This window comes from Berghia stephanieae, chromosome 1, assembly GCF_034508935.2.
Source record: "Berghia stephanieae isolate SIO BIC M18660-M18661 chromosome 1, UCSD_Bste_1.3, whole genome shotgun sequence".
NCBI classification, from domain to species: Eukaryota; Metazoa; Mollusca; class Gastropoda; order Nudibranchia; family Aeolidiidae; genus Berghia; species Berghia stephanieae.
In genome coordinates this window covers 97,410,210-97,436,891 of record NC_088360.1, presented here as the reverse complement: position 1 = coordinate 97,436,891, position 26,682 = coordinate 97,410,210, and the positions used below count along the sequence as shown (strand labels likewise).

At 34.0% G+C, this 26,682-nt stretch overlaps 1 protein-coding gene across 1 annotated transcript in view; it reads left to right on the top strand.

Moving 5' to 3' along the window:
- LOC144962490 (uncharacterized) overlaps nt 1-18,431 on the top strand; it is a 63,346-nt gene extending 44,915 nt beyond the window's left edge. Inside the window, exons 6-10 of the mRNA XM_078895481.1 lie at nt 3,903-4,216; nt 6,314-6,478; nt 8,833-9,005; nt 9,892-10,037; nt 10,951-18,431. Of these exons, the coding sequence (XP_078751607.1) occupies nt 3,903-4,216; nt 6,314-6,478; nt 8,833-9,005; nt 9,892-10,037; nt 10,951-10,973 (821 nt within the window). The 3' untranslated portion in view covers nt 10,974-18,431. The remainder of the gene's footprint in view (nt 1-3,902; nt 4,217-6,313; nt 6,479-8,832; nt 9,006-9,891; nt 10,038-10,950) is intronic.
- Nucleotides 18,432-26,682: the final 8,251 nt, after the last annotated feature.

The following is a 26,682-nucleotide window of genomic DNA, read 5'->3' as shown; positions in this document are numbered from 1 at the left end:
ATTCTATGTGTACAACTTGTCATCAAAAGACTGACATTTAAAAAAAAAATAGTTAACTTAAGAGCCATAAAATAAAGCCCATTGTCATCGCGTAGGAGCTTATCCAGTCTCTATAATGTTAGCAGGACAATGCAATTACTAGCTACCCTTTTGATAGAACGCTAGACTCAGTTTCTCAATCACCGCTGGATGGACAGAGGGATCTGAAAATTAAAAAAATAAAAATCTTGAATTCACTTGGTCGATAATACCGGTCTGTTTTTGTGTGTGTGAGGTGAGGACTCTACCAACTGAGCTATAGATGTCGACTAATAAGGGTTAATATTCTTGCTCAAAGTTTTAAAAAAGTAAACAAAACAAGTGGAAAGCGGGGCTTATACTCTTTGTTCTTTGAATATCATTATCCACTCAGTCATCTCACATTTTATTAGTAAACCAAAGAATGGTGCTGATGTGCTGAAATCAACGCTAAACATTCATTATCACATATTATGCAGATGTGCCAACTCCCCATTTTTTTAGGGTTTTAAAAACTCCTGACATTATTTTTTAAATCTTTTCTTTTGGGTTTGTTCGCTTTTTGGTTTGTGTTTTGTTTTTTTTTGCTTTTTTTGGGGGGGTTGGTGTGTTTTTCTTTTTCTATTTTTCTAGAAGCTTGATAACTCAGAGATGTAACACTAGTAGCATTGCAAATATTAGTTATTCACGATATCTTTTCTAATTGAATGTCATTACGTAGACTTAAGATTCTCAATGGACCAAGACATTCAAACAAAAAAAAATACTCGTTAGGACTAATATTCCTGTATCATTGGTAAAATGAAAGATCAATCTGAATTTTTAAAAAAGGTTGTTCATGAAAAAAGCTTTATTTGTGTTTACTTTTTTTTCTTCTGAATTCTTAAGAAAATCCTTGTTTTAAAGTAAAATGTCTGATTTTTAAAACGTCGAATCCTGTTTCACTAGTATTATCATTTGGCAGCTCTGGTAGTGATGCTGGATGGAGAGAATATTGCTCTTTTGGCTTTCCTTAGAAAAAAGTCAGATTAAAATAATTCAAATCCTGTTTAAAAGCAAGCATTATCGGCTGCTAGTTCTGATTACGATGTAGGATGGAGAGTATGATGAATTTATCCCTCTTTTGATTTCATTTAAACCAGAATGAAGTTCGTTGCACACAAGTTGTTGTGATATAGTATGCTCAAGTAAATATTACATTGATGATATTACACAGCTCTATTGCCTATATCTTATTGTATAGAATGCATTTCCTTGTACTCAAGTGGGTCTGTGATGATGATGATGAGTAAAGTAACCGTTAAGTGGTATAACTATATGGAGAAACCCTAAGTAGAAATGTGCGGCTTTGTAGTCTCGTGGTGTGACACTTCTTCTGTGCAGTGCAAAGTTGAATCTTTGGCGGAAAAGGCTCTTTACTCCCATTTTGCCACCGCACTCAGGTGTAAAATGATTATCTGACCGTTAACAGAGTTGTCTCTGTCAAAAAAAAAAAATTAAAATAGCTCCTTACAGGCATCATGTCTTGTCCTATATATGTTGTTGTTGGCTAGAGACCGCTTCTTAACTCACTCAACCCTAACACTGACTATATCCATAGTTTACCCGGGTTACTTTTACCCCATGTCTATTTATTACATTTTTCTGAGACAAATTATAGGCGTAGTATCAAAGCTAATGTTTTTAATTTTTATATTTGTAAAGTAGTTGAATAAAACTATATATGCAAATGCTCATTTTTAGTACATTTTTTCTCTCCAATTTTGAGAAGTAGCAAAAATCTCTAGGATTGAGTGAGATAAGTGTTTGGAGCGCCTTTTGTGGAATTTTGCTGTATAAATGCTCTTTTGATGTCAGTAGATTTTTATGTATTTAGTCCAAACTGCTGACATCATCTTAATAAATAATAGGTGTCTTGTTAAATAGTAAGAGAAATGTTGAACAAAAATGAATACAAAAGGTTCATAAATGAACAAAACACTTCACACAGAATACTGCCCTTCAAAGACAACAACAACAAATATAATTGAAACGGTAACAATGTGAAATCCGGATATTTGGAAGAAAAAGTCTCTGCAGGTTGAGTGAGGATAATCACAGGCGGAATGATGTTACTACATGGTGACATATGTTACAGTGAATGACATAATCAGTCGGATGGTGAAAAGGTTTGAACTGAGTAAGATATGGCCAAAGTTAATTTAGAAGGTCAATTTTTGTCAAAAATGAGTTCTTGTCATAAATGATTAAATCAACCCCTTTTTGTACATCTTCGGGAAATATCAAAGCTTAATTTCACTTCTAAATATTTTTTACAGCTAGTCAAGTTGAAAAATTATGAAATTTGAGAAAAGTTGCTGGATACATTTCCTATACATCTGACCATAACTTCATGAAAAGTCACCCGATTTACTTCAAATAAAAGTTAAAATGCTCTGGGGAACACATTCTTTCAGGAAATGAAAAATAAATAATAAAAATTAATAAAATGCAAATCCAAAATTTTCACCTCCGACTGATTATGTCATGCACTAACACATAGATAACTTTATTTTTATGTAGGTCCTATACATTTTTATGTATACAATACAGTGCAAACTGCTGAATCTGGCTTCTGCTAAAATTATACTAATCAAAAGATCTAAATGATATGGGTAAATATTGGAACAAAAATAAATAAAACAGGTTTTAAAAAAGGAACGAAATATATAACATGGGACATTTCAGGCTCAAAACCTTTCTTCAGCCCGCAACAAAAACAAAACGGTAATACTTCCATGTAAATTCCATAGCTGAGCACTTTATAGGCAGATAGTTAGTTAGCAATATGGATTCCAACCTGACAGAGGGACAAGGAACGCAATATACCTCCTCCGTGTTTTAAGTGAAAGAGCTATACAGGTTCAGACCCCACTATACCTCTGTTTTGTCGACTACAAAAAAGCTTTTGATAGAGTATGCCACGAAGAAATACTAAAACAACTGCACTCCATTGGCGCTGATGAGAAAGACCTCAGACTCATACAAACATTATACTACACCCAGCAGGCATCTATCAAAATCGGAAACTCTACAGGAAATTCCATTCCTATTAAGAAAGGAGTCCGTCAAGGGTGTGTTGCCTCACCAGATCTGTTTAATCTATACCAAGAAACAATCATGAGGGGCATAACTAATATGAAGGGAATAAAAGTAGGTCACAACATAAATAATATAAGATACGCAGACGATACGGTACTCGTTGCAACATCAGAAATCCAACTTCAAAAGATTGTTGACAAAGTGGTAGTAGATAGTGAAGCCAAGGGAATGGAAGTGAATATCACCAAAACGGAATGCATGGTAATACAGAAAAACCCCGAAAACAACAACACCTGCAATATAACGATTCACGGTGAGCAACTTACCAACGTAGAAAGGGGTTCAATAGTGACAACAGATGGAAGATGTAACCGAGACATTCGAGCAAGAATAGCTCAAGCCAAACAGGCCTTTATGGACCTCGGAAACATTTTGAAAAACAAATAGATGTCGTTCGGGATTAGATTCCGAGTCTTGAAGTGCTACGTGTGGCCAATCTTGTTTTGGGAGAAAAGTTTGGGAGAAAAAGTCTCTTGCATGTATTTCCAGTTGAGATAAATGATGGGAAAGAGTCCATCCAATATGGTGCTATGTTGCGCCAGTAGTAGTCCTTCAGAGTCATAAGACCCTAGAAGTCCCAATATTTTAAATGTTATTTTTGTTTTGTTTTTGCTATAGCTTTAAATGGACAGTAGCCATTACTTACCACCCTTTAGATAGGACATTCTATCAAAATTCAACATCACACTTATTCTTACTGATCTTTATTTTATTATTTTTTTTCTTTTCAATTTCATTTCCAGTTAAAAGAGATTCAGAGCCGCCTGTGGCCCCCAAAGCTCCGATACCCCAAGCCCCTCCTGCACCTCCTGCTGCGCCTCCTGCACCCCCCGCTGCTCCCCCTGCTCCTCCCGCCCCTCCTGCTGCTCCCCCAGCTCCGCCCGCTGCTCCTCCAGCCCCTCCTGCTCCAGCCCCACCTCCTGCACCCCCTGCAGGTATTCCCCCTCCCCCTCCACCACCTCCTCCCCCAACAGGTGGTATTGGTAGTAGTGGTGGTGCCAACTCTGGTGGTATGGCTGCCGCATTGCAGGCTGCCAAACTCAAGAAGACAACACGGGTAAGGCTTAAGCCTTTTTCAATTGCTATTCCTTATTTTGCTATTCCTATGACTTACTTTCCTTTTTTTTTTACTCTGCGTTTTGTGATATTGTTACATGACACTCTCCTTAAGACCTGTAGGTCCCTGGTTCAAGTCAAGATTTTCGCTGTGCAAAGTTGTTCTTACTTTTTAAAAAAAAAAAAGAGCTTTATATAGCGCAATATCCACTAAATGTGCTCAAAGCGCTTTACTTACATTGTCTCACCATATTCAGGTGTTAAATGAGAACCTGACTGGTAACAAATTTGTCTCTCGCAGAAAAAAAAAAGTTGTATTAGTGACTTACAGGAATTATGTCCTGTCCTAATTGTTACATGTTGCTGTTGGCTTGAGACCCCCTGTAAAGCGCTTTATGCACATAGAGTCAGTATTGGGCCATATAATGACTCAAGCTCAACTTTGAATTATGAGATAACCTGTGATAAAATGCATATATACTGTCAAAAGTATTATTGTAAAATTCAGAATAATTATGTTAGTGGGTTAAGTAATGGATTCTGATGGTAGTGAGTTTTTAAAGATTTAATTCTCCATATTACTATCACATTAACTATTTATAACTGTAGTCCCTTCTGTGCTCGAAATATTTTGTTGTCATTTATAATTTAAGATATTTTATATACAATGTAGTTTAATGCATTCAGTGTAACTTGTTCTTTGCTTTCGAATAGAAAGAACTCGTGTTGAAAAATGGGGGGCTGTGACAGTTAAACATTGTGAAAATGATTCTTATAGTATCTGTAATTTTTGAAAACTAAGTTGGGAGGAGGTGAGTATTTTATGACATTTTTCGAGGAAGCAAAAATTTTGAACAGAACATTGCTTTCAATCCCCCCTTTTAATGTTGCTTATCTATCCATGAATATTTTTTCTTTAAAATGATGCCAAAAATCTTGATTTCAAACTAATTATGTTTCTAAGATATTCTGGGAAGAGCATTCTAAGGATGACTTCAGAAACATTAATACTCGTCCCAATCTGTTTGTCTGGAGTTCTTTCCCTCAGCAAAATTGCTGATTGCCCTCACTATGTGAAAATTGCGAAATGGTTTTTGAGCCCTAATGAATACAGATAGATTATTTTACCGCTGAATCTTTCATTTAAGTAGTTATCAATAAATTACATTTTTTGTAATATCAAAGGTAGGAATTTCTCATTAAGTGAGGTTTGCCAATGTCTAACCCTTAGTCATTCATATAGAGATGTAAATGAGTTTAATAGAGTTAAGTTAAGCGCTAATGTCTGTTTAATCGATTTTGAATGACCAACTCACATCAGCTAATATTATATCTGTAAATCGATCGATCTTATTAAGTGACCAAGCTCATATGAGCGAGGATTATCAGTGCATATTGACCTGTCATCTGCATTTTTTGCCAAATTGGGACCCAAAATTTGCCAAGAAATTTGCCCAAAAATTTGCCGAGTAGAACTAAGCGTTTCAGTAAAAATTAACACGCGATACAGAAAAAATATATATAAAAGACAATTTATTACATTTAAGGAGGCTACATTATGAATAGCATTGTTACAAAGATTTTAAAGGATCATTACCCGTAGAGAGTAGCTTCCCTTGGTTTGGGCCCAGGCAAAGCTGCAACATTGCGGCCGCAAAAAATGCAGATGACAGATTGACTAAGCGTTGTGGTTAGGTCTTTGCTCTTGACATAATAGTTACAGAGTTCCATTCTTTTGCTGCATCATACACATGCCCTTGAACAAGTAGGCTCGCCCTATCTCAGTTTTGCAGTGCTGTACTGTGGCTGACAATTCTTAGATTCTTAGGATTAGATTGGATTAAATTGAACCCAGGAAAAAATCACTTCAGTTAACATGTAAAATGCTGCCGATGCTGAACACCATTTTACTATTTACAGCACATTGTTTAGAAATATAAATGTAGTAAATGTATCTAAGAGCGCCTTACAATAGTCATGTCTCCTACATGTTAAATGCTGCCGATGCTGGATATTGCGCTATATAAAAGCAAAGCTCTCTGTCTTGGGGAGGGGGTTAATTGTAATTGATTTTGTTGTCATCTTATTTTATTCACAGCCAGAGGAAAAAGATGTTGGAGGTGTTGTGTCAGGTGGTGGTGGTGGTAGTAGTAATAGAGGAGGAGGAGGAGGAGGTGGTGGTGGTGGTGGCGGCGGCGGTGGAGATTTAATGTCTGAGATGCAGAAGAAATTAAGACAAAGACTAGCCAAGTCAGGAGATACGGTAACTATTTTTTAAATTTTCATTTAGTTGTCTTATAAGTATTCGTATGAAAATTTAAAGTTCTATCTAAAATTAACAATATGTTCAGCGTTACACGTTTATGTGGTCATGCGGTATAACACTCACTTTCTGATCAGAAGGTCCAGGGTTTGAGTCCTGCTCTAAGCATAGTTGGAACCTTGGAATTAGCTCTTTACTCACATTCTCTCACAGTACAGGACGCCCGACTGTGGAATAGGCTCCCAGCGGACGTGGCTGAAAACGGTTGTCAACATGCCTTCATGCGGTTGCTAGAGCTTACATCGTGACTTTTAATCTATGTATTTTATATTAGTATTATGTCCAGTGTTATAACAATTTTAAAATGTAATACCCTTCAAACTGTGGAGTGATCCTCGACAATATTGGAGGTTTCCACAAGAAGAAGAAGAAGAAGAAGAAGAAGTACAAGTACTCGGGTGTTATTCTGGCCAATAACAACGTCGTCTCTGTCCCCCCAAAAAATGTAATATCGCCTAACAGGCAGCATGTCTCGACCTACATGTACAGTGTCTGTTGCTGTTGGCTAGGGATCCTTTGTAAAGTCCTTCAATCTGTAGATCATATGGTCAAGTCTCGCTGTGGATGGCACAAAGTTGAGTCCTTTGAAAAGGCTCTTTACTCACATTCTTTCACCACACCCGTGTTGTCTATGTTAAACAAAAATTGTTATAGTACTTTTTCGGCACTGAGCTGCCAACTCCCATTTTTTCCAGGATGTTCTTTATTTATCAAGGGTCTTAAAATATAATAAATCCTAACAGAATTTCTGAAATTCTGTTTTTCCGTGTCTTTTTTTGGGATTAATTATTGATTTTTATTATGTCTAATTGATCGTCTCTATGTTTTCTTTATATCATATTTCTATTTAATTTCAGTATAAAATGTCTTATTATTTTTATAATACTGGATAAAACGGAATCAGTTTTTGTGCTTTTGGCTTTAGGGGAAAAAATCCTTTTTTTAAAAAGCCTTATCTCGCTATACCGGCATTCTGGGTTGGCAGTTCCCTCAGCATCATGTCTTGTCCTACCTGTTAAGTGTTGCTATTGGCTTGGAATCCATTGTAAAGCGCTTTGAATCCATTCAGTAGTTTTTGCCATTATTATTTTTGCTAGGTAGGGTAGAAAAGGCATCTGCGTGTGATGCTTACTTAATACATTTACTACCTAACAAAGGTTTATCCTAAACCATTATTAAGTGATGATTTGTACTAGAATGGCAACAGATCATTTTTGTGGTTATTATTATTATTATTATTATTAGGTATTATTATAATTATTATTATCATAATTATTATTATTATTATTATTATTAGGTATTATTATTATTATAATTATTATTATTATTATTATTATTATTATTATTATTATTATTATTATTTATTATATTATTATTATTATTATTATTATTATTATTATTAGTATAATTATTATTATTATTATTATTATTATTATTATTATTATTATTATATTATTATTATTATTATTAGGTATTACTATGATGATGATGATGATGATTACTAATATTATTATTATTATTATTATTATTATTATTATTATTATTATTATTATTATTATTATTATTATTATTATTATATCATTATTATTATTATTATCATCATCATTATTATTATTATTATTATTATTATTATTATTATTATTATTATTATTATTATTATTAATATAAGTGCAAATTTTTAAAAAGAAAGGATGTGATTGTTGCCAGTGTTAGGTTTGTATATCTGTTTGAAAAGTTGATTTACTGGGTGGGGTTCCTGACCTCCTATATTGAGCAGGGAGGTGCAAACTGTGTCTTCTATCCCCCTATATCCGTTTTCCAACTTGCCTTCTGTCTTTGTCTTGGAATGAGATTACTTGGTTTTGTCCTGGTCCTGGCTGGGAGGGAAACAGTCAAATGTATGGTTAGTTTTGGGAGATGATATTTTTTTCCCTTGTAAATCCGTAATTCCTGTATCATGTATTATTTTTCCTTTTACATATAAATGATTTGTAAACAATTTAGTGTGTTTCTCTGTGCTTGTGTCTGGATGAGACATTTCGTGTTCTCAAAGTAAATACATTGATAGTGTGCTCTTGGAATCTAGATCTGTTCCCTATTTCAGCCAATTCCCCTTTGTCTTGTTTATTCTTGGGTGCTTTAATTGTAATTCTAGAACTTTTTACTATCCCTTTTTTCTTCCTTTTTACTGGCGCTAATATGACCTAAAAGTGTTGCAAGTACCCTTAAAAACAAAAAAAACAAAAAACAAAAGGTGACTTAAACTCTTTATACAATTTTCTCTTGAAATGCAGGGAGACGACTCATCTAGTGGACCTTCCAACACTTCCTCTGCTGCCCCACCTCCTGCAGGACCACCTAGCTCTTCTCCCGATGTTCGTAGACCTTGGGAGAAGAATGCAGGGAACGGAACAGGCCCCAGACCAGGACAGGTCAACGGATCCGAGTCACCAAAGCCATTAAGAAAGTGAGTGTTAGTTATTTGGATATAGTGAGTCAATTGATTTTAGACAAACTTCAAACCGGCCACATTTATGTAGTTTTAATAGGTAAATACAGATTTTTTTTTTGTTTGGAGCCAAAATTTGCCAATTTTGGATATTTCTCTCCAGTTTGGAATTTATAGCCATTTTAAAGGAAAATTGTTGGAATTAAATTAAAACAAACTGTTTTTAAATAGTAAAAATTAAACATGTGATTAAATTTAACTCCATTATATCAATCCTAAAGCATTTTAAAATGACTAAATTTTAATTTTTCTCTCCAGATTTGATATTTACATTACATACAAACAACTAAAATTTTAGAGGGAAATTTTAAGAATGTTTAGTTTTTAAAAAAACATTAGGATTAAAAATTGAATTAGTGATTAAATTTAACTACAACAAATCAATCATAAAGAATATTTAAATGACAATTCACAAATATAAAAGTGAAAATTATGCATTGAGTTGGAAATTTTTTTGTCTTGAAATTTTCTTCCCTTCATTATACAGATTATTATTTATTTTTATTTTTTGTCTTTTTTATGGCAAGTTTACATATTGTTGATGCATACTTTTGACAATCATATTTGACTGATTTATTATTAAGGCAAGTGATTAATTAAAAGTTGTCTGTATCTGTATCTGTATGGTTGGCGCTGAAGAAACCAATGGTCTGGTTGTATTTCATCGGTGTTCTCATTGGGCGCTGGCCCATGTCAGTCGGGCCTTGAAATCGTTTAGGTGTGGTGCCATGATGACCAGTTCATTCAATTGTCAATTGTCAAATAATTTCCAAATGGTAATAGCAATACCTAATGTTAAAGTCACAATCTTATTGCACAATTTTTGCTTTTTTTTTTTTCCTAGACGTAATGCCTCTCTAACTGGACAGGAGGCAGTGGGCCCTGTGAACGGAAGTGGGGCCTTAAGTGGGGACATGGAGGCCCTGAAACAGGAGATACTAGTTGAGATGAGGAAAGAATTCAACAAGATGAAATTAGAGATAATTGACGGTAAGAAAATATGATATTCTCCTAACCAGTCATTTTCATGAATGTTGCTCCTACAAAAAACCCCCCAAAAAACCCGATTTTTTCTTTCTGTTAAGCAGAAATTGCATCATTTTTTGTTAAGTAATGTAAGCTAAAATAAAAATGCCAAACCCAAGTTTAGTTCAGTACACAATGTCAGTGTTTCATAGACACCTTTGTAATCGAAATGATGTCTAATAATAAATAAAAAAAATAAAATAGATAAAATTCCCTTTATTCATTCCATGAGAAGACTGGAATAACCTGGGCATCAGCCACAGTGCAGCACTGTAAACTGAGCTAGGGCGAGGTGACTTGCTCAAGGCCACACAGCACAGCAAGTATTCAAACTCTGTACCTTTCAGGTACAAAGCAAAGACCGTACCGCTGAGCAATTCTGCCCCTTATTGATCTAATAAAAAGGAATTCCAGTAACGTGTGGCCCACTTGTACATGAAACCATGAAACCCATCAAACATTGACTGAATGAACATGGAGCAGCGTGGCTCAGCAGTATGGTCTTTGCTTAGTACCAGAAAGGTTCTGAGTTTGACTACCCACCACCCACCAGGCTGTGTGACCTCGCCCTAGCTCACTTTGTTGCTCTGCACTGGTACAGATGCCTGGGTTATTCCTGTCTTACCTTGGAATAGGCGCTAAAGACAAATTTCCCCATTGAGGATTTAAAAAATGGAATATAATTATAAAATATGCCACAGAAGAGCCTAACACTTGTCAGTTTTAAAGCATTACTCTGTAGTTTTTTTTTTTGACAGAAGGAAATAATCATTGCCAAGTGAAATGTGATGAATGTTCATAATTCAATATTATTATTTTTCATTTGAAATAGTAAAAAATTAAATCTCAACTCCTCCCCTTCTTTTCTAATCCACAGCTCTAAAGCAGGAGCTTAGATAACAAGCACGTCAGTGTAACTATTCAGAGGAGATCAAAGAAATTACTACAGCTCATTCGTTGGGATAAAACTTGTTCAACGAAGGAAAACTAGCATCATCGTATAAAATACTTTTTGAGCTGGGTATTACCCGAGCCATGATCACTTTTGATATAAAATGTTTTAACCCCAAAAGGTCCAAAATGAAATGTTTTGATGTTATGTTAAAATAACAACATCCTTATTTATTTCTCAACTATCATTTTTCTATCAGGTAGTTAAAATACGAATAAGTCTGTGACTTTGTTTATCTCACGATTCACTCTTAAGTCATAACCTGGATTCATAATATACCATCATTATTGAGGGTTTTTTGTTTTTTTTTAGTAACAGTACACCTTAAAAGATTTTGTTTATTCTGATTACTGGAAATGATTAATTAGATAAATATCTTCATGTCACTACAAAATATCAATATAAATATATATATGAGTAGTAAAGGGCGTTATAATACAAATGAAGTAATATATTCATTGCATTAGAATGGAAGGATTATTTGTAGGGAAACAAGTGTAATATTTCGTCTGTGCAGTAATGACAATAATAATAATAATAATAATAATAATAAATGTGACCCATCCTGTTGACCTGGTGTTATGAAGTGATTAATTAGATAGAGATGATTGAGTTCAAATACAAAATGATTAGAATGTTGGAAATTTAACTCTCCAGTTCATATGAATGGAAAATCGAATAGAGAGAGGTAAGGGATTTTTTAAGAGTTTCTGAAACAAACCTCACTCCTCTCAATGGCATTCTTGATTTACTGCCTTTTATCATCACGGTTGTCCGACTTTGCAGCCTCAGCTGTTTTGCAGATCGATCTTGCGAAAGCAATCCACTCGTCTCTACTCCATGCTATCATTCTCAGACTCAGTGATTCCAGATGTGTATCTGATGTTTGTGGCAGGGTGATGTCATGGAGTATGGAGTCATTTTAGGCCATTGTTGAGAGTTACAGGTAGTTAATGTTGTTGTATGTCTTCCTCTTCTCAGCGGAGGCTTATATTTCATTTGATTTTTTAAAAAAAAGTTAAGCTTAAAATTGAGCCTTAAGAATTGGGTAAATCCCGACGTAATACAGTTTTGAGATGATGGGTCACATATGAGTGTGTAGTGTGTGTGTTTATGAAAGGTGCATGAGTGTAAGTGTCCATGTGTGTCATATGTTTTTGGGTATGTGTCATAGCTGACAGTGAAAACATTTTTTTAAAGGATAAATTCCTGAAAATCGCGGAATAAAGGAGGAAACTTAGTGTTAAAAGATATGAAATATCTGCATCAATTCAAAAAGGAACATATTTCACAAAAAAAGTCATTTTTGGTCAGTGAATTACTTGTCAGGAACAATATCAGTAACCAGTCTTTCAGTTATGCCATGATTGGGCATACACAGTTTTTTTAGAGGCATTATTTAATGTGCTTAATGGTAGGCGCCAGTTTATTTATTAGAATAGGGGAAAATAGGGTGGAAAATCAAAATTCCTTAATTCCTCTAATTAGTGGACATCTAGCAGCTATGATGTGTATCCTGAGATGTGTACGACTTTGATGCTTGTAATGGTGGTGTGTCTATAAAGGAACCGATTCTATTGCTCATATTTCATTTACAATCCAATCCTTTTGAATGGAGTACAAGTCTGGACGAAGAATGACTGAAACTCATAGATGTGTTTGCTGGACAAGAATTGCACAGTATTTGTACGTACATGATGATCAGTATTATATAACATCATTTTTCATTGTACAATTTTATTTTGGATAATATGTTGGGATTTTTAGTTCTTTATAAGAACGAATTTCTTAATGGTCAGAAAAGATTCAGTCAACATTTGAACCTTATTCATAGCCAAAAATAGCATTGACTGCTTATTACAAAGTAATAATCTTTAACTTGCTGCAAATGTATTTTTAATTTGCACATCTCGCCAATTGAGAAAGAAAATTTTTTTTTTTCAGAAACTTATATCACCATCTGGATGGTATTAATAGATAAACCCCCACACAACAACAGTAAGAATGCTGATTTTATCCCAAAATGTTCCATGTCTAAAATCTTGTTCTTTTTTTTTCATTTTTGGATATTTCTTTTTATAGTCAACAACCTCTAGCAGTTTAAAATGACTTTGATAAAAGATTATGAGATTTAAAATAAAGATTGTATGATGTATGCATTAGAACTCTATTTTTGACTGTTGCGTTTTTGTTGACAAGAGTTCGGAACAAATAATGGATAAACTCACTACAATTTTTTTAAAAATAATATGTATTGGGAACAACGGACAGACAAACATTTCATATGGCCATCTTTATGATAATCATGACATTACTCATCATCAAATTGAATATTATTGTTATTTCAATATCATCATGTCAAAAAGTTAATATTTTTTAAACTCTTCTTTGTTGGTTTACTTTATATAAGATTTCACACATTATTATTTTTCTAAAGTGAATGAATGAGATGTCGAAATTTTTTTTTTTATATTCATGTTCATTTTTTAAAAATTTTCATCGTGTGTGTCACATGAAATTGAATTTAATCTTTTCAATCAAGCATACCAAAGTGTGATTGTCATCTATCTATTATAATTTTTTGTTTTGGGTTGATTGTTGACATGTGATTATTTATATGGATTTTTTCCCCCACTTTGTTTTTAGCTCTTTGTAACCGTGATTAATTAGACGGTAAATATTTAAAGTGAAATTAACGTAACCAAAACTTAATACTTCCAATGACTTTACTGTTTTACATCAGTTTAATTTCATGTAGAATATCTTGCCAAACTACTGAGTCTCCTAAAAATAGAGACTTTTCTTTTGAATGAGTTTAGCTCAAATTTATTTTATAGAGAGTTTTCATGTGTTATATCAAGACAATTGATTTCACACCATAGGAGCTTTACAAATTTGAAAGTGTTGCCTTGATTTGTGAACCTTTTGTCTATCTGGCATTATGTTTTATAAGTCAAAATACATAATAAGAATTAGGAAGTCTTTTTGAAGCTAAAGAAACATTGGTTACTCTCCTTAACGAAGACATTTACTTGAACTTAGATTAATATAAGTTGAGTCCAAAAGGCAATTTTATGAACCAAGTTCATCCCAATATAATGCCGTGTTGACTCGGTTGATCACAGTTTAAGACACAAGGTAATTGTGTCGTTCATTTATTTGGGTGATATTAAGAGGTTTCATGTTATATTACAATACATTCAAACCTGATGCAAAAAGACATTCGAAGACTCAATATTGTTAGTGAGAGAGCCATACTTGGGAATTATCCATGGGAATTATTTATGTCACCCTCCTTTTTAAAATGGCAATATGTGGGGATTATCGTGACACAAAATGATTCCAAGTCTAAATTAAAACATATGAATCTAATACCAATGTTTTTTATCGAGGAGAGTGAATTTAGCTTCTTTACCTGTCTAAAACTTTCATTTTTTAATTCTGGTCATATTAATGTTAAATACAAATTTCCTAACCTGATTTATCCCAGCATAAAACAGTGGAATCCTGATAAAGCCAACATTGTCGGACCAGAAATATTGGTTGACTCAAAGCAAGGTTAACATTATCATTGTCAATGGAACACTTTTTGATGAAAAACAGAAAATTTGGGACCAACCAGAGGTGTTGTTAAAGTAGAAGTTGTTTTGAATATCATTTGTAAACATTTGAGTGTATCCCTTTTAGTAGGATCATATGCTTGTGTCTGGATAGGACTTTAAGGTGATCTCAAACTAAGTGCGTTGGTAGTTTTCTCTTGGAATCTACTTCTGCTCTTTATTCGAATCAGTCCCCTTGGCCTTACTTTTTCAGGATGTTTTGACCATCCCATTTTCTTCCTTTTAAAAAGATTTACTGGCGCTGAAATGGCCTAAAAATGTCATAAGCAATGTAAAACCCTTGAAAACAAATATAATTGATTTGATGAGAATGTCTTTAAAACCATGCTCACTTGTTAAACTTTCAAAAGAATTACATATTTAAACGAAAAGTAGCAGGTTGAGTGGGATATACTGTAACTTTGTACGACGAGTGAATGAAAGCTAATAGTAAGAAAGAGAATGTGGGGTCGTTAATTTTTTTTCTTAACAGGACAGTAATTACTGTATGCAACATTATATCATGTTATCTGTCCATATAATGGATATTTATGTTTTTTTACTTCATCATTTTGATTTTATATCTCTTTTTAAAGATATGTTATTATTAACTATATTGTTTTTGCATATATATCTATTTATTCTTTGTTGATACAATGCAATGTCTATACAAAAGCCAAGAAACTGAATGTGTGTAATAGGTCAAGGAGGATGGATATAATCTTGCTGACGAGAAAGTGAATGATGTATTTGTTTGCTACACATCCCCGTGTACCCACAGGCTTTCTGACATTTTTTTTTGTACCGGCACATGTAGCTCTCATTTATATACCTGTACTTTGCAAGACTTCAGTTTATGATGTGTTTAACTAATATGAACTTCATAATGAAGGCACGAGTTGTTAATATTTGAGACAGATAATCAGCTTAGCTCCATTTTGGTCAAATTTATGGATAATTGTGATAGAAGGCACAAACTGTGAATGACGGTTAAATTGTCAATTGTTAAACAAAAAAGATTGATAAACTGACGAAAATGTTTTTGAGAGTTTGTCAATATTTTTGGTTTTTGTTGTTGTTGTTGTTGTTGTTGCTATTATTGATTACAAACTTGTGGTTATCCAAGAAAAATTATGTAACAAAAATTAATATTATTATATTATAACATTTGAAAAAGAAAAAATACCTACTTGATTCGGAATTTTAGGGCTCAAGACCTCCTTCAGCCAAGCACTAAAGCAATAAAATCAGTAGCACTTCTTCCAAGAGAAACAGTTGAGCCAAAATGAATATAGCAGCTTCGAAAAAGAATAAAATACATACTAAATACTGTACGTTTCTGGCTCAAAGCCTCCTTCAGTTAACAACAAAATCAATTAAAATAGTAATAATTCATGTAAAATCAATATGTCCAGTAGGAATAATCAATGGTTTAAATGATTTTTTAAAACGGTAGTTTTGTTAGACAATCTAAATCTAAAGTATCTCAGATTTGAAACACATCATATATTGGATCTCGTTCATGTCATGCAACATCAAAACGCTCCAAATTGTACAATGAAAGTAGAATTATTGAAAATCATAATGTCTCTTGTATTTGTAAACATAAAGTGGCCAGCATTTATGATAATTTCTGTGCTTTATTCAAATGTACCACATTTCGTAGCATGTTAGTTGTATATATTATGTATATTAATATCATATACGTTTGATAAATGTAGACTGTTTCGTTTGAACACTTGTATAGTCAGTGAAAAAAAAAAAAACAACAAAAAAACAAACAAAACACACAAACAAAGAAATCTAAGATGTGTTCCTAATTTCACATTGAACAGATGCATGAAAATTCAGTTTGTACATGGATGTTGTCATCGTTATTTTTTCTATGTTTTGTCCGTTTCTCTTTCTTAGTGGGCGACATCACTACAATTTTGCTCAAAATCAAAGCCCATGATCTCACATGATGAAAACATTAAAAATAAAATTTAAAAACCCCGTTTAGTACTGGATGGCAACTCAAATGATTAAGAATATGATGTTTAACCAGTTGAATGTTATCATTGCCATATAGCTTTTTAAACTCTCTGTGCTTAAGGCATGCAATCTAATCCCAATGGGTTTTTTTTTCTAGCTAAGACGTCAGTATAATTGTGAAACATGTAATAAAATTAAATGAAGACTCCAATGAAATACAGAGGCAGTTTTAGATTCAAATTTTATAGAAAAGAATTTAATATGACTGATATTTTTTGATAAGTCAACCAAGCGCACATCTGTTGGGTTTTTAATGTTTGTATTCCAAAGGGACCCTTGTGACATAATAATGATAATAATAATAATAAACCAGGATCTTTCTGTGACGATAATGATACAAAGATGCCTACCTACGTTGTAGCTGTTACAATTACAACACATGTGTTCATCCAGTCATTTATCTGTGTACCTACATTGCCATGTTTCTTTATTACCACTCTTTATTCTATCACTGTGCAAGCCTTCTATCTGTTGAATTTCAATTTCATATTTTTTTTTTTTGGCAGAAAAATCAAATAATGATTATTTACAATATTATATGTTCGAAACAGAGTCTTGTTTCTTTTCTAGGTCGTTGGTAAAGCATTCTTTTTTGTAATATTTATCTTTTTTTTTAAAATATTCATATTGTCATCATTACCATTTCTGCTAATTTAATAATGCTTGCATGCTTTATTCTTGATTACATTTACAAATAAGCACGACATGCACCAAACACGAAGTTGGACGAATGAATGATTCATTTCACATGTAAATTCACACATAAATTAAGAAATGGAGGAACAAAATTCATCTTTTTATTTGTTAAAAGTATCATGTGCGTCATATTCTTTGAACATTTATAGTGTTCATTACATAATGTGGCAATAAAAAAATGACATTGTCTCAAGAAGATCATCTGTGTTGTGTCGTTTACACTACACCATCCCTTATAATTATAAAGTATTTCTTTAGTTCTTTTAAATTAGATTTAACTTTTATGGAACAAGATTAGGATGTTACCATTTTGTAATCTTTACTTTTCATATTGAATATTTTAGTGGTTCTGACTGTTGGAAAACTTAAGAAAAAAAAAAATTGATTAAAAGAGTGACATAAATCGAGTATAGAGACGTCGTATAATTTCACAATGTCTGATATCAGAAAAAGTAATCGACTCTGCTATTCCAATACCAGATAAACAAATGAACCTAATTCCATTAAGGTCATAGGGTATTATTATTATTTTTTTTTTTCTGAAATCTTATTCAGTTTCCTCAGTCCATTGTACATAGTGTACAAAATAACCTGCTCATTCTATTCTGATTTCTTTTCTTTGTTGTGATAGTTTGACTTTTTCACTTTGATCAAAGTCTAGTTTATTTTTCGCTTTAATTGTTAATTTGATATTGAAATGTATTACATTGTCGTGAGTCTTTTTAAATCTTTTCAGCTAGTGTGAAATTTGGAACAGTGGTCGTCTTTCATGCTGCTCTCTTTCTGAACTTGCGTTTAATTTTGTTTTTTTTTAAATTTTTATTTAATTGTATGCATTTCGTTTCTGTATCACATGGCTATTCATTTTAGGAATTTTTCATTGCTTCTGCTTAAAATTTTGAATTCAAATAATGCCCTTTAAAAAATATATATAATATATACATTTATATTGTATCAGCAGACTTGCCTACTGTTACCATCTACAAGTGGTATACTGTCAGAATGGCTTAGCAGAGTAAAAAAAAAGAGTTTTAAGTCAAAATAAAATTTATGCTTTTTGAAATTAAAAAAACAAAACTCATTCTTCTAATTGAAATAAATAATAATGTGAAATTGAATGTAATCTTCAATTTAATTTAAAAAACAGATCTAAAGAACGTTTCGGGTTTCCCCATTATCAACAAAACAGGATGAATGAAACGCTACAGATGAATGAGATAATTTGCTTCGAGCAGCAACATTTTCATTACCCAGTCTTCTAATTGAGGGCATTAATGTTAACTCAAAGTGTATAAGTTGAGCTTAAAATTCAATTTTTAAGTATAATGTTTACCTGGACATTGTTCTGAGACGACTGGTACTGGTCACTGGGCAGGGTCTTTTGACCTCCCATGGCATGCAAGGAGGTCACCTTTGCTGTGTCTTCTATCTCCTTATATCTTATTTCCTTTCCCAGGTTCTTTTCTGTCTTTGTCTTGGAATGAAATTACTTTGTCCTGGCCCTGGATAGAATCTTTGGGCTCAAACAGAGTGGGGTTGCTGTGCTGGATTTTTCCTCGCTTCTTTTTGATGATCCATTTCCGTGACAACTCTGCAACGACTGGCACAAATGGAGTGGAAGCAAACTTTTAGTTTCCAAATCACTTAGCTGAGTTTGAGATGATGAATGAAGGTGTGTTTCATTGGCTGTTGTTAAACTGGTTACATAAAAGGATCTGCGTCAATATTGGTCGCTCAGAATTAATCAAATGTGAAATACACCTGGTGTATACCACCATCTGATGGATGAAATATTAAGAGATGAAGAAAGATACATCTGTTACATCAGCAGTTCTGGGTGGGGTTCCTACCTCCCATAGTGGGCAGGGAGGTACTTATTGTGTCTTCTATCCCCCTATATTGTTTTCCAACTTGCATTCTGTCTTTGTCTTGGAATGAGATTGCTTGGTTTTGTCCTGGCCCTGGTCGGGGTCCTGGCTGGGAGGAGGACAGTCAAATGCATAGTTATTGTTTTGGGAGATGATATTTTTCTCCTTGTAAATCATCTCTCTGTTGTGTATTATTATATTTGTTATTTTGAATTTATAATGTAAGCATTTGAGTGTATTCCTCTTTGTTGGATTTTGTGCTTGTGTCCGGATGAGACTTATAGGTGATCTCAAACTAAGTACTTTGGTGGTATGCTCTTGGAATCTACATCTGTTCCCAGTTCCCCTTTGTCTTACTTTTTCTTGGATGCTTTAATTGTAATTCTAGAACTTTTTACTACCCCATTTTCTTCCTTTTTACTGGCGCTGATATAACCTAAATGTGTTGCAAGCGCCGTAAAACCCTTAAAAACAAAAACAAACATCAGCAGTTGTCATCAGTCTTGTCATATAGACATCTTTTTTCATCTGCCTCTGTCAGGGTTTCAGTCTCCAATTTACGCCAAAAGTTATGAAAGAAAAGACTACACACTCGGCAAATGAATGACTGAATATGGCTGCACTATCTCGATGGACGCCTGCTGTGAACAATGTAACTTTGAGTGTGTCAGTCTGTTCTTAGTATCCAGTTATTATATACTTTGTTTCCATAAATCTCTGTCCAGTGCAAGTTCTTAACTTTTGAATGTCATCATGTGTGTTAAAGTGCTGAGGCAATTGGATGTTTCATTTTGTTGTTGAAATCACTTCTTCAGTTGTTGTTTCTAAATATTTAGAAACTAGGCAAATAGGTACAGGAATGATGACTTGACTGGAAGTGCATTGTCTGTCCCTTCTTGTGATGTGTCGTTAACACAATAGAGATACGACTCTGCAACGCCCCCACTAAAGAGCGTCTCACATTGACATTATTAAATACAATGTGCAGTCATCAAAAAGATGCTTGAAACTGAAAAAAGAGATTCGGCAACCACTCTGTTTGAGCCCTTTGGCTGAGAGGGAAACAGTCAAATGTGTATTATTAGTCTTTAAAGATTATTTTTTTGTTCTCGTAAATCATCTCTCTGTTATGTATTGATAATTTTAAAAAGGAATATGACATTGTTGAAACATTTGAGTGTGTTCCTTTTAGTAGGATCCTGTGCTTGTGTCCGGATGGGACTTTTACTTTTACGTGATCTCAAGCCTAGAACATTGATAGTTTGTTCTTAGAATATACTTCTATTCCCTATTTGAACCAGTCCCCTTTATCATAATTTAAGTTGCTTGTTTTTAATTATAAATCTAGATTTTTTTACTATCTTTTTACTGGCACTGATATGACCTAAATGTGTTGAGTCCTGTAAAACACTTAAAAACACAAACATAAAAATAAAGCAATGCATTAATTTTAACTCAAGGTGTGCAAGTTGGGCTTAAAATTCAATTTTTGTTAAGCATCACGTTTATCCAGACATAATTTCGTTTTGAGATGTCTGAACACATAGAATCAAGTTAGATATCGCAACTACTGCCTTTATGTATTAAAACTGCAACTTCCTTGGAAAATTTCTGCAGGTTTGTCTTAGGTTACTTTTGGAATGCAAGAAATTGGAGAAGACCGATGGTATGTTGATTGGTAATTAATTGTATACATTGTCTATTCTTTATCTATACAGTCTGTTTTCATGTAAACTCCTTTGTTACATATTGTTTTCTTTCTGATCTTATTTGAGAATTGTACAATTATTATATCCAGCAAAGTACTGATATCATTAAACTAATACTACACTCGATTCATTGGAGTTTACTGTTTACTTGCTAGTCACTTTTATACTGCGCTATCTATTTGGGGAAATGAAATGACACCCATCATCTTCAAAGGGGAAGGTGAAATTTCCCCACAGGACAGGGAAATCCCCCCCCCCCCCCCCTATGGCCGATGGATGTAGTAGTAGTGGTGGCAGTAGCAGTGATAATGTGTTGATGGTGGTGGTGATAATTATGAAGAAGGAGGTTGGAATTGTAGCAGTGAAAATGATGCTGTGGTGTTTGTGATGACACTAGAAGTAGTGATGGTGGTCAACAATAAGACCTCACTGAAATTTGAGTTAAGTTGCTCGTAACCCGGATTTTTTATTGGGCTAGACACCTTTTACGAATACGACCTGAAGGACGAATAGACACTCCGTTTTTGATTACTGCAGACCGGATTTTTTTCCGGTTTTGTCATCTCTGCCACCACCACCACCAGTACTACCACTCTGCCACCACGTTATGCAATTTTGAACTTTTTTTGGTCGCGTTCCAAGTGGACCAAAACACCATTTTCAAATCCCACTGACAGCGTAAATTATAATCCCAAACAACTCAAATTTCTTGAACTTAACAGTACACAATACTGACAAATCCCCTATTTTTTTCCAAGACTGTGACTGTAGTATTAAGTTAGAAATTATTGCAAATGCTAAAAAATCAAATTTGCGCAATATTTGAACATGACCTAAAAATTTCAAAAGTTGCCAATAATAAGTACTATTGAATAAAATCAAATTAATAGACCACAACTAGCATCTACACCAAAATATCATTGATTCAAATTTGATAGTGGAAAAAAGTGAGGAGAAAAAAAAAGGAATTTCAAAAATTCACAGAGAAAATTAAAGAATACAGTTACAGACATAAAAAAAAAAAATCAAAGCTTGTTATCAGTTTTAACGAAAAACGAATCTTTAAATAAAAAATAACTATAACATTTTTATTTGGTTGAACTCAAAATGTTAGAAATTTTATGAAATAAGGTGTTTCCTGTGATACAACTTTAAAAAACTGTTTGTATGAAGGATTTCGAATTAGGAGAGTTCAGTTAGCCAACAACATAAATTACACTAAACAACGGATCCAACTAAATTTTGACACAAAACAAAAGAGAAGGTGGGCTTTCTTTTGATACAACTTTAAAAAAAATTTATCTTGGATTTTTTTTTTTAATGATCTTGAAAACTTAACCAAGTCAAACTGTTATTTTGGCACCACTTGTGAATAAATCCAATCATTGGGGTAGTTCAGCCAGAGGGGGTATTCTTTGGCTATCAAAACAATAATTTCCGACAAACGGTGTCAAAGCAAATCAATTTAACCCACATCTCCAGCAACACGTTAAAAAGAATAATAATAGCACTTTTAAACTGTGCTAGAAATATGTTCCTAGCTCAATTATGTAGCAAATGCCAGTGGTTTTAAAAGACCGATATTTTGAGACAATAATGGTGATGTCAAAATTGCGCAGTTTGGAGTGGCTACTACTACAACAACTGCAGCCACTATTACACAGTTAATGAACGTCAGAAATGTATGGTCATGATTCATCATCATGATCTATCAGCACACCTAATGTAAACAGTCAACAGGACCCAACAATAAATTCATCAGTTAACTGATGGGCGGGGCTAGCCAACGGTCGTCTGGAGTCCATAGTGAGTGCCAACAACACAGTCTCTAATTACAACAATTCATCTCATAGCTTCAATAACTAGTGACAGGTTTGGCATCATGAGTAGAGTCAAGGTAGAGTCATGGTAGAGTACGATGTCAACAACAGGGTTGTACTAGAGAAATCTGTTAATTTAATTATTTCACAGCTTTTCTCTAAAATGGCAGGAAACTCCCTGAGTCACACTGTTAAAAAATGTGAAACATCACTGCAATTGCCTATAACATCACGATGAGGCCCAACTAAAATCCTTTTTAAAAAATTACCAGCAAAGCATTGCATTCGTTTCACAAACTCCAAAAACTATGCCGGTATGAGTCAAAAATGACGTAAACAACAGGAATGTAGCTGTAGTTGTACAAAGACCAAAAAAAAAAATTGGCCATGATTATACAGTTGTTCCAATGATGGCAAGATTCCCTCAGAGTCACACTATTTGTAATGACCTATGCTCTGTTTGCAACATCATGAGGAGCTCCAATCCAACTAAAAATTTTTTTTTTAAATTACCAGACGCAACTCATTGCATTTAGTTCACCGATCCAATCCATAACTATGACGATATATCAACATGAGTAGAAAATGACAACAAAACAAAAGAAAAAACTGGTAATGAATTTAGTTTTTCCAAAGATGACAGGATACCCCCTGAGCCACACTTTTAAAAATGTCCAATGCTCTGTTCGCAAGATCACGATGAGCTTCCAACTAAAAACCTTTTTTAAAAAAACATCAAAAGACATTCATTTCACAAACTCCAATAACGACGGGTATATCAATACGAGTAGAAAATGACTTCAAAAACAGGTTTGTACAAAGCGATGAAAGAAAAAAAAACAAAAAAAACTGGCTATGATTTTACAGTTTTGCCAATGATGACAGGATACTGCCAGGGTTACACTTGATGACCTAAGCTCTGTTTGCAACATCATGATGAGCTCCCCCCTGACTAAAAACCTTTTAAAACATTACCAACAATGCATTGCATTCATTTCACAGACTCTAATCAATTAACAACGACAGGTATATCAACGTGAGTAGAAAATAAAGTCAATAACATTGTAGGACAAAGACATAAAAGATAAAACTAAAACTGATGATATTACAGTTTTTCTAAAGATGGCAGGATACTCCCTGAGTCACACTTTTAAAAAAAGTAATATGCTCTGTTTGCAAAATCACGAGGAGTTCCCGAATAAAAACGTTTTATATTATAAATTATTAGTGACATATTACATTCATTTATCACAGCCCCTGATAACTATGACAGGCAAGGAGTAGAGTCAAGTATGATGTTACCAGCAGGCAGAGATGCCAACCAGGGATGAGAATGACTGGTCACCAAAAAGGAGGAGATTTGTCAGCGCGTAGACATTGACCCATCCATATGACTATAACTTATAAATATGTATGATGTTTCATCAAAAGTGACAGAGATGCAATCCAAAATGTATCTCACATCAATTTCTGACACCACATACCACTCGGAGGAATTTAAAAAGTTGAAAGTGTAATTATTATTACAACATGTGGTTGTTGTAGTGGTGGTAGTAGGGTTAGTAGTAGTTGTGGTAGGAATGATGATGTGGTGGTGGTTGTAGTAGTAGTAGTAGGGATGATGATAGAGTGGTTGTAGTGAGTCTTTTTTATTCATAAAAAAAAATTGATAAGTGATAGTGATGGGCGGAGATAAACCACCATTTAGGCGGAAGATTCTCAGCCCAAGCCAACTTAAAATCTGGCTCACAGGAATTTCAGACACAACTGGTAGGAATTCCAATGCCGAAAGAGGAATTTCCGCAAACAAGAAAAGGGAATTCGGATGGTATTTGGCATTGTGTTTATATATCCTATAATTCTAAAGTGATAGCTGATTAGAACTATACGATAAGTAAACACAATACAAAACACCATCCAAAGTCCCTTTATTTCAAATGAAGTAAAGCTCCAAAACCTAATGGTGGTGGTTGTAGCAGTGGTGGTAGTGAGAATGATACATGGGTAGTGGCTGTAGTGGTATTGGTAATGACGTTAATGTGGTGGTGGTTGTAGTAATAGTAATGGTAGAGATGATGTGATGGTGGTGGTGGCTGCTGTTGTAGTGCAGTGATAGTGATGATGTGGTTGTGGTGGCGGTTGTAGTAGTACTGATAGTGATGTTGATGTGACGAGTAGAAACATACAGGGTACAACAAAAGAAAAAACTGGTTATGAATTTAGTTTTTCCAAAGATGACAGTTTACTCCTCGTGCCACACTTTTTTAAAAGTCAGATACTTACTTCTCAACATCACCGTAAAAGTCTCCCAGGTCTACAGGATCAACCAAGAAAATACTGGGCAGCTGCAAATAGACTACGGTCAAAACATACAAGAACAGCTGCCAACATGCACAAATGGGGGCTCCAAGAATCACCAGAATGCCCAAAGTGCAACCAAGCATGCAAACCACCTCGTACTAGACTGCGCAGAGACAAAACTGGAAGGGGAATTTGAAACCATCAACAAATGTGATGATGACTTCTGAACCTGGATTGATACCTTGAACATAGAAGTGTAGCTGAACGATACTACTACTAACATCACTGTGAGCTTCAAACTAAATTACCACCAACACATTCATTGCACCCAATTCAGAGACTCCAAGAACACTGTGTAAATCAACACAAGAAGAAAATGACGTAAACAACAGGGTAGTACAAAGACATAAAAGAAAAAACTGATGATATTACAGCTTTTCCAAAGATGGCAGGATACTCCCTGAGTCGCACTAGATATTTAAAACGTATTAAGCTCTGTTTCCAAAATCATGATGAGCTCCTGAATAAAAACCTTTTAAAACAATTAACAGTGACCATTGCATTAATTCACAGCCCCCAATAACTATGACAGGGTATGGAGTTGATTCAAGTATGACATTACCAACAGGACAAAAGTTTTTAAATTATATCATTTTAGTCTTTCCAAAAATAACACGATACTCCCCGAAGTCTCACCTTACAATATTCCATGTCTGCAACATCACGATGAGCTCCAACTAAAAAACCTTTTCAACACGAGTGACCCTCCTGAGATAAGATGATCTCTCTGGTATAGCTCTATCAAGACATACAAGCTGCCCCACTGCGTCAAGGTAAAGAACCATAGGGTCAAATGTGGACCAATTCCACGCTCCATAAATAGGATGGTATTGAGCGAACAATTTTCCTTGTAAAAATAATAATGATACAAAGACATCAAGAACAGGGACAGTCCCGATTCTATCTGGACAGTTGGCCGCTATGAGCTATCTAGATTCTTTCAATAGGCTACTTTGGTTTATAAGCATCTCCATCAACTTCAAATTCCAATTAAACTGAACCTCATATATCTCTGAATCATCCATAGAATGAGTTTATCATATGGTAAAATACAAATAAAGGTCTAACATCCCTGTGGGTATAATACCAAATAAGGAAATTCCCATGAAAAGATAAATTTCAGTATAAAATTTCATTAATTTGAACCTTTTAATTCGAAGACAATGAGCTCGACCTCCGACAAAAAATTCAGGTGGCTACTATCAATGTTGTTTATTTTTAACAATTTAATGCTCTCATCGTCATCAATGCTTTGAACACTCTCAAAATTCCTGTCAATAGGCAGTTTAGTGAGCAGCAGCCGTGGGAGTCAAATTCCACCATAAGAAAGTTGTGACTGGAAATTGCTGTTCGTGTTTAAGGGGCTTTAATTAAAGATGCATAACTACGATTTAAAGAGGAATATTGCAGATAATTTGGTATCATTATTTTCGTCTTTCAACTTCCTTTTAAATGGAGCCAAGTAATGAAAAATCCATCATAAATTTCAGGAGTTATATGAAGTTAAAATTTGACAATTTTCAAATACGACTACTTTTTTATTTACAGCGTGTGTTCTTAAAATAAAAAC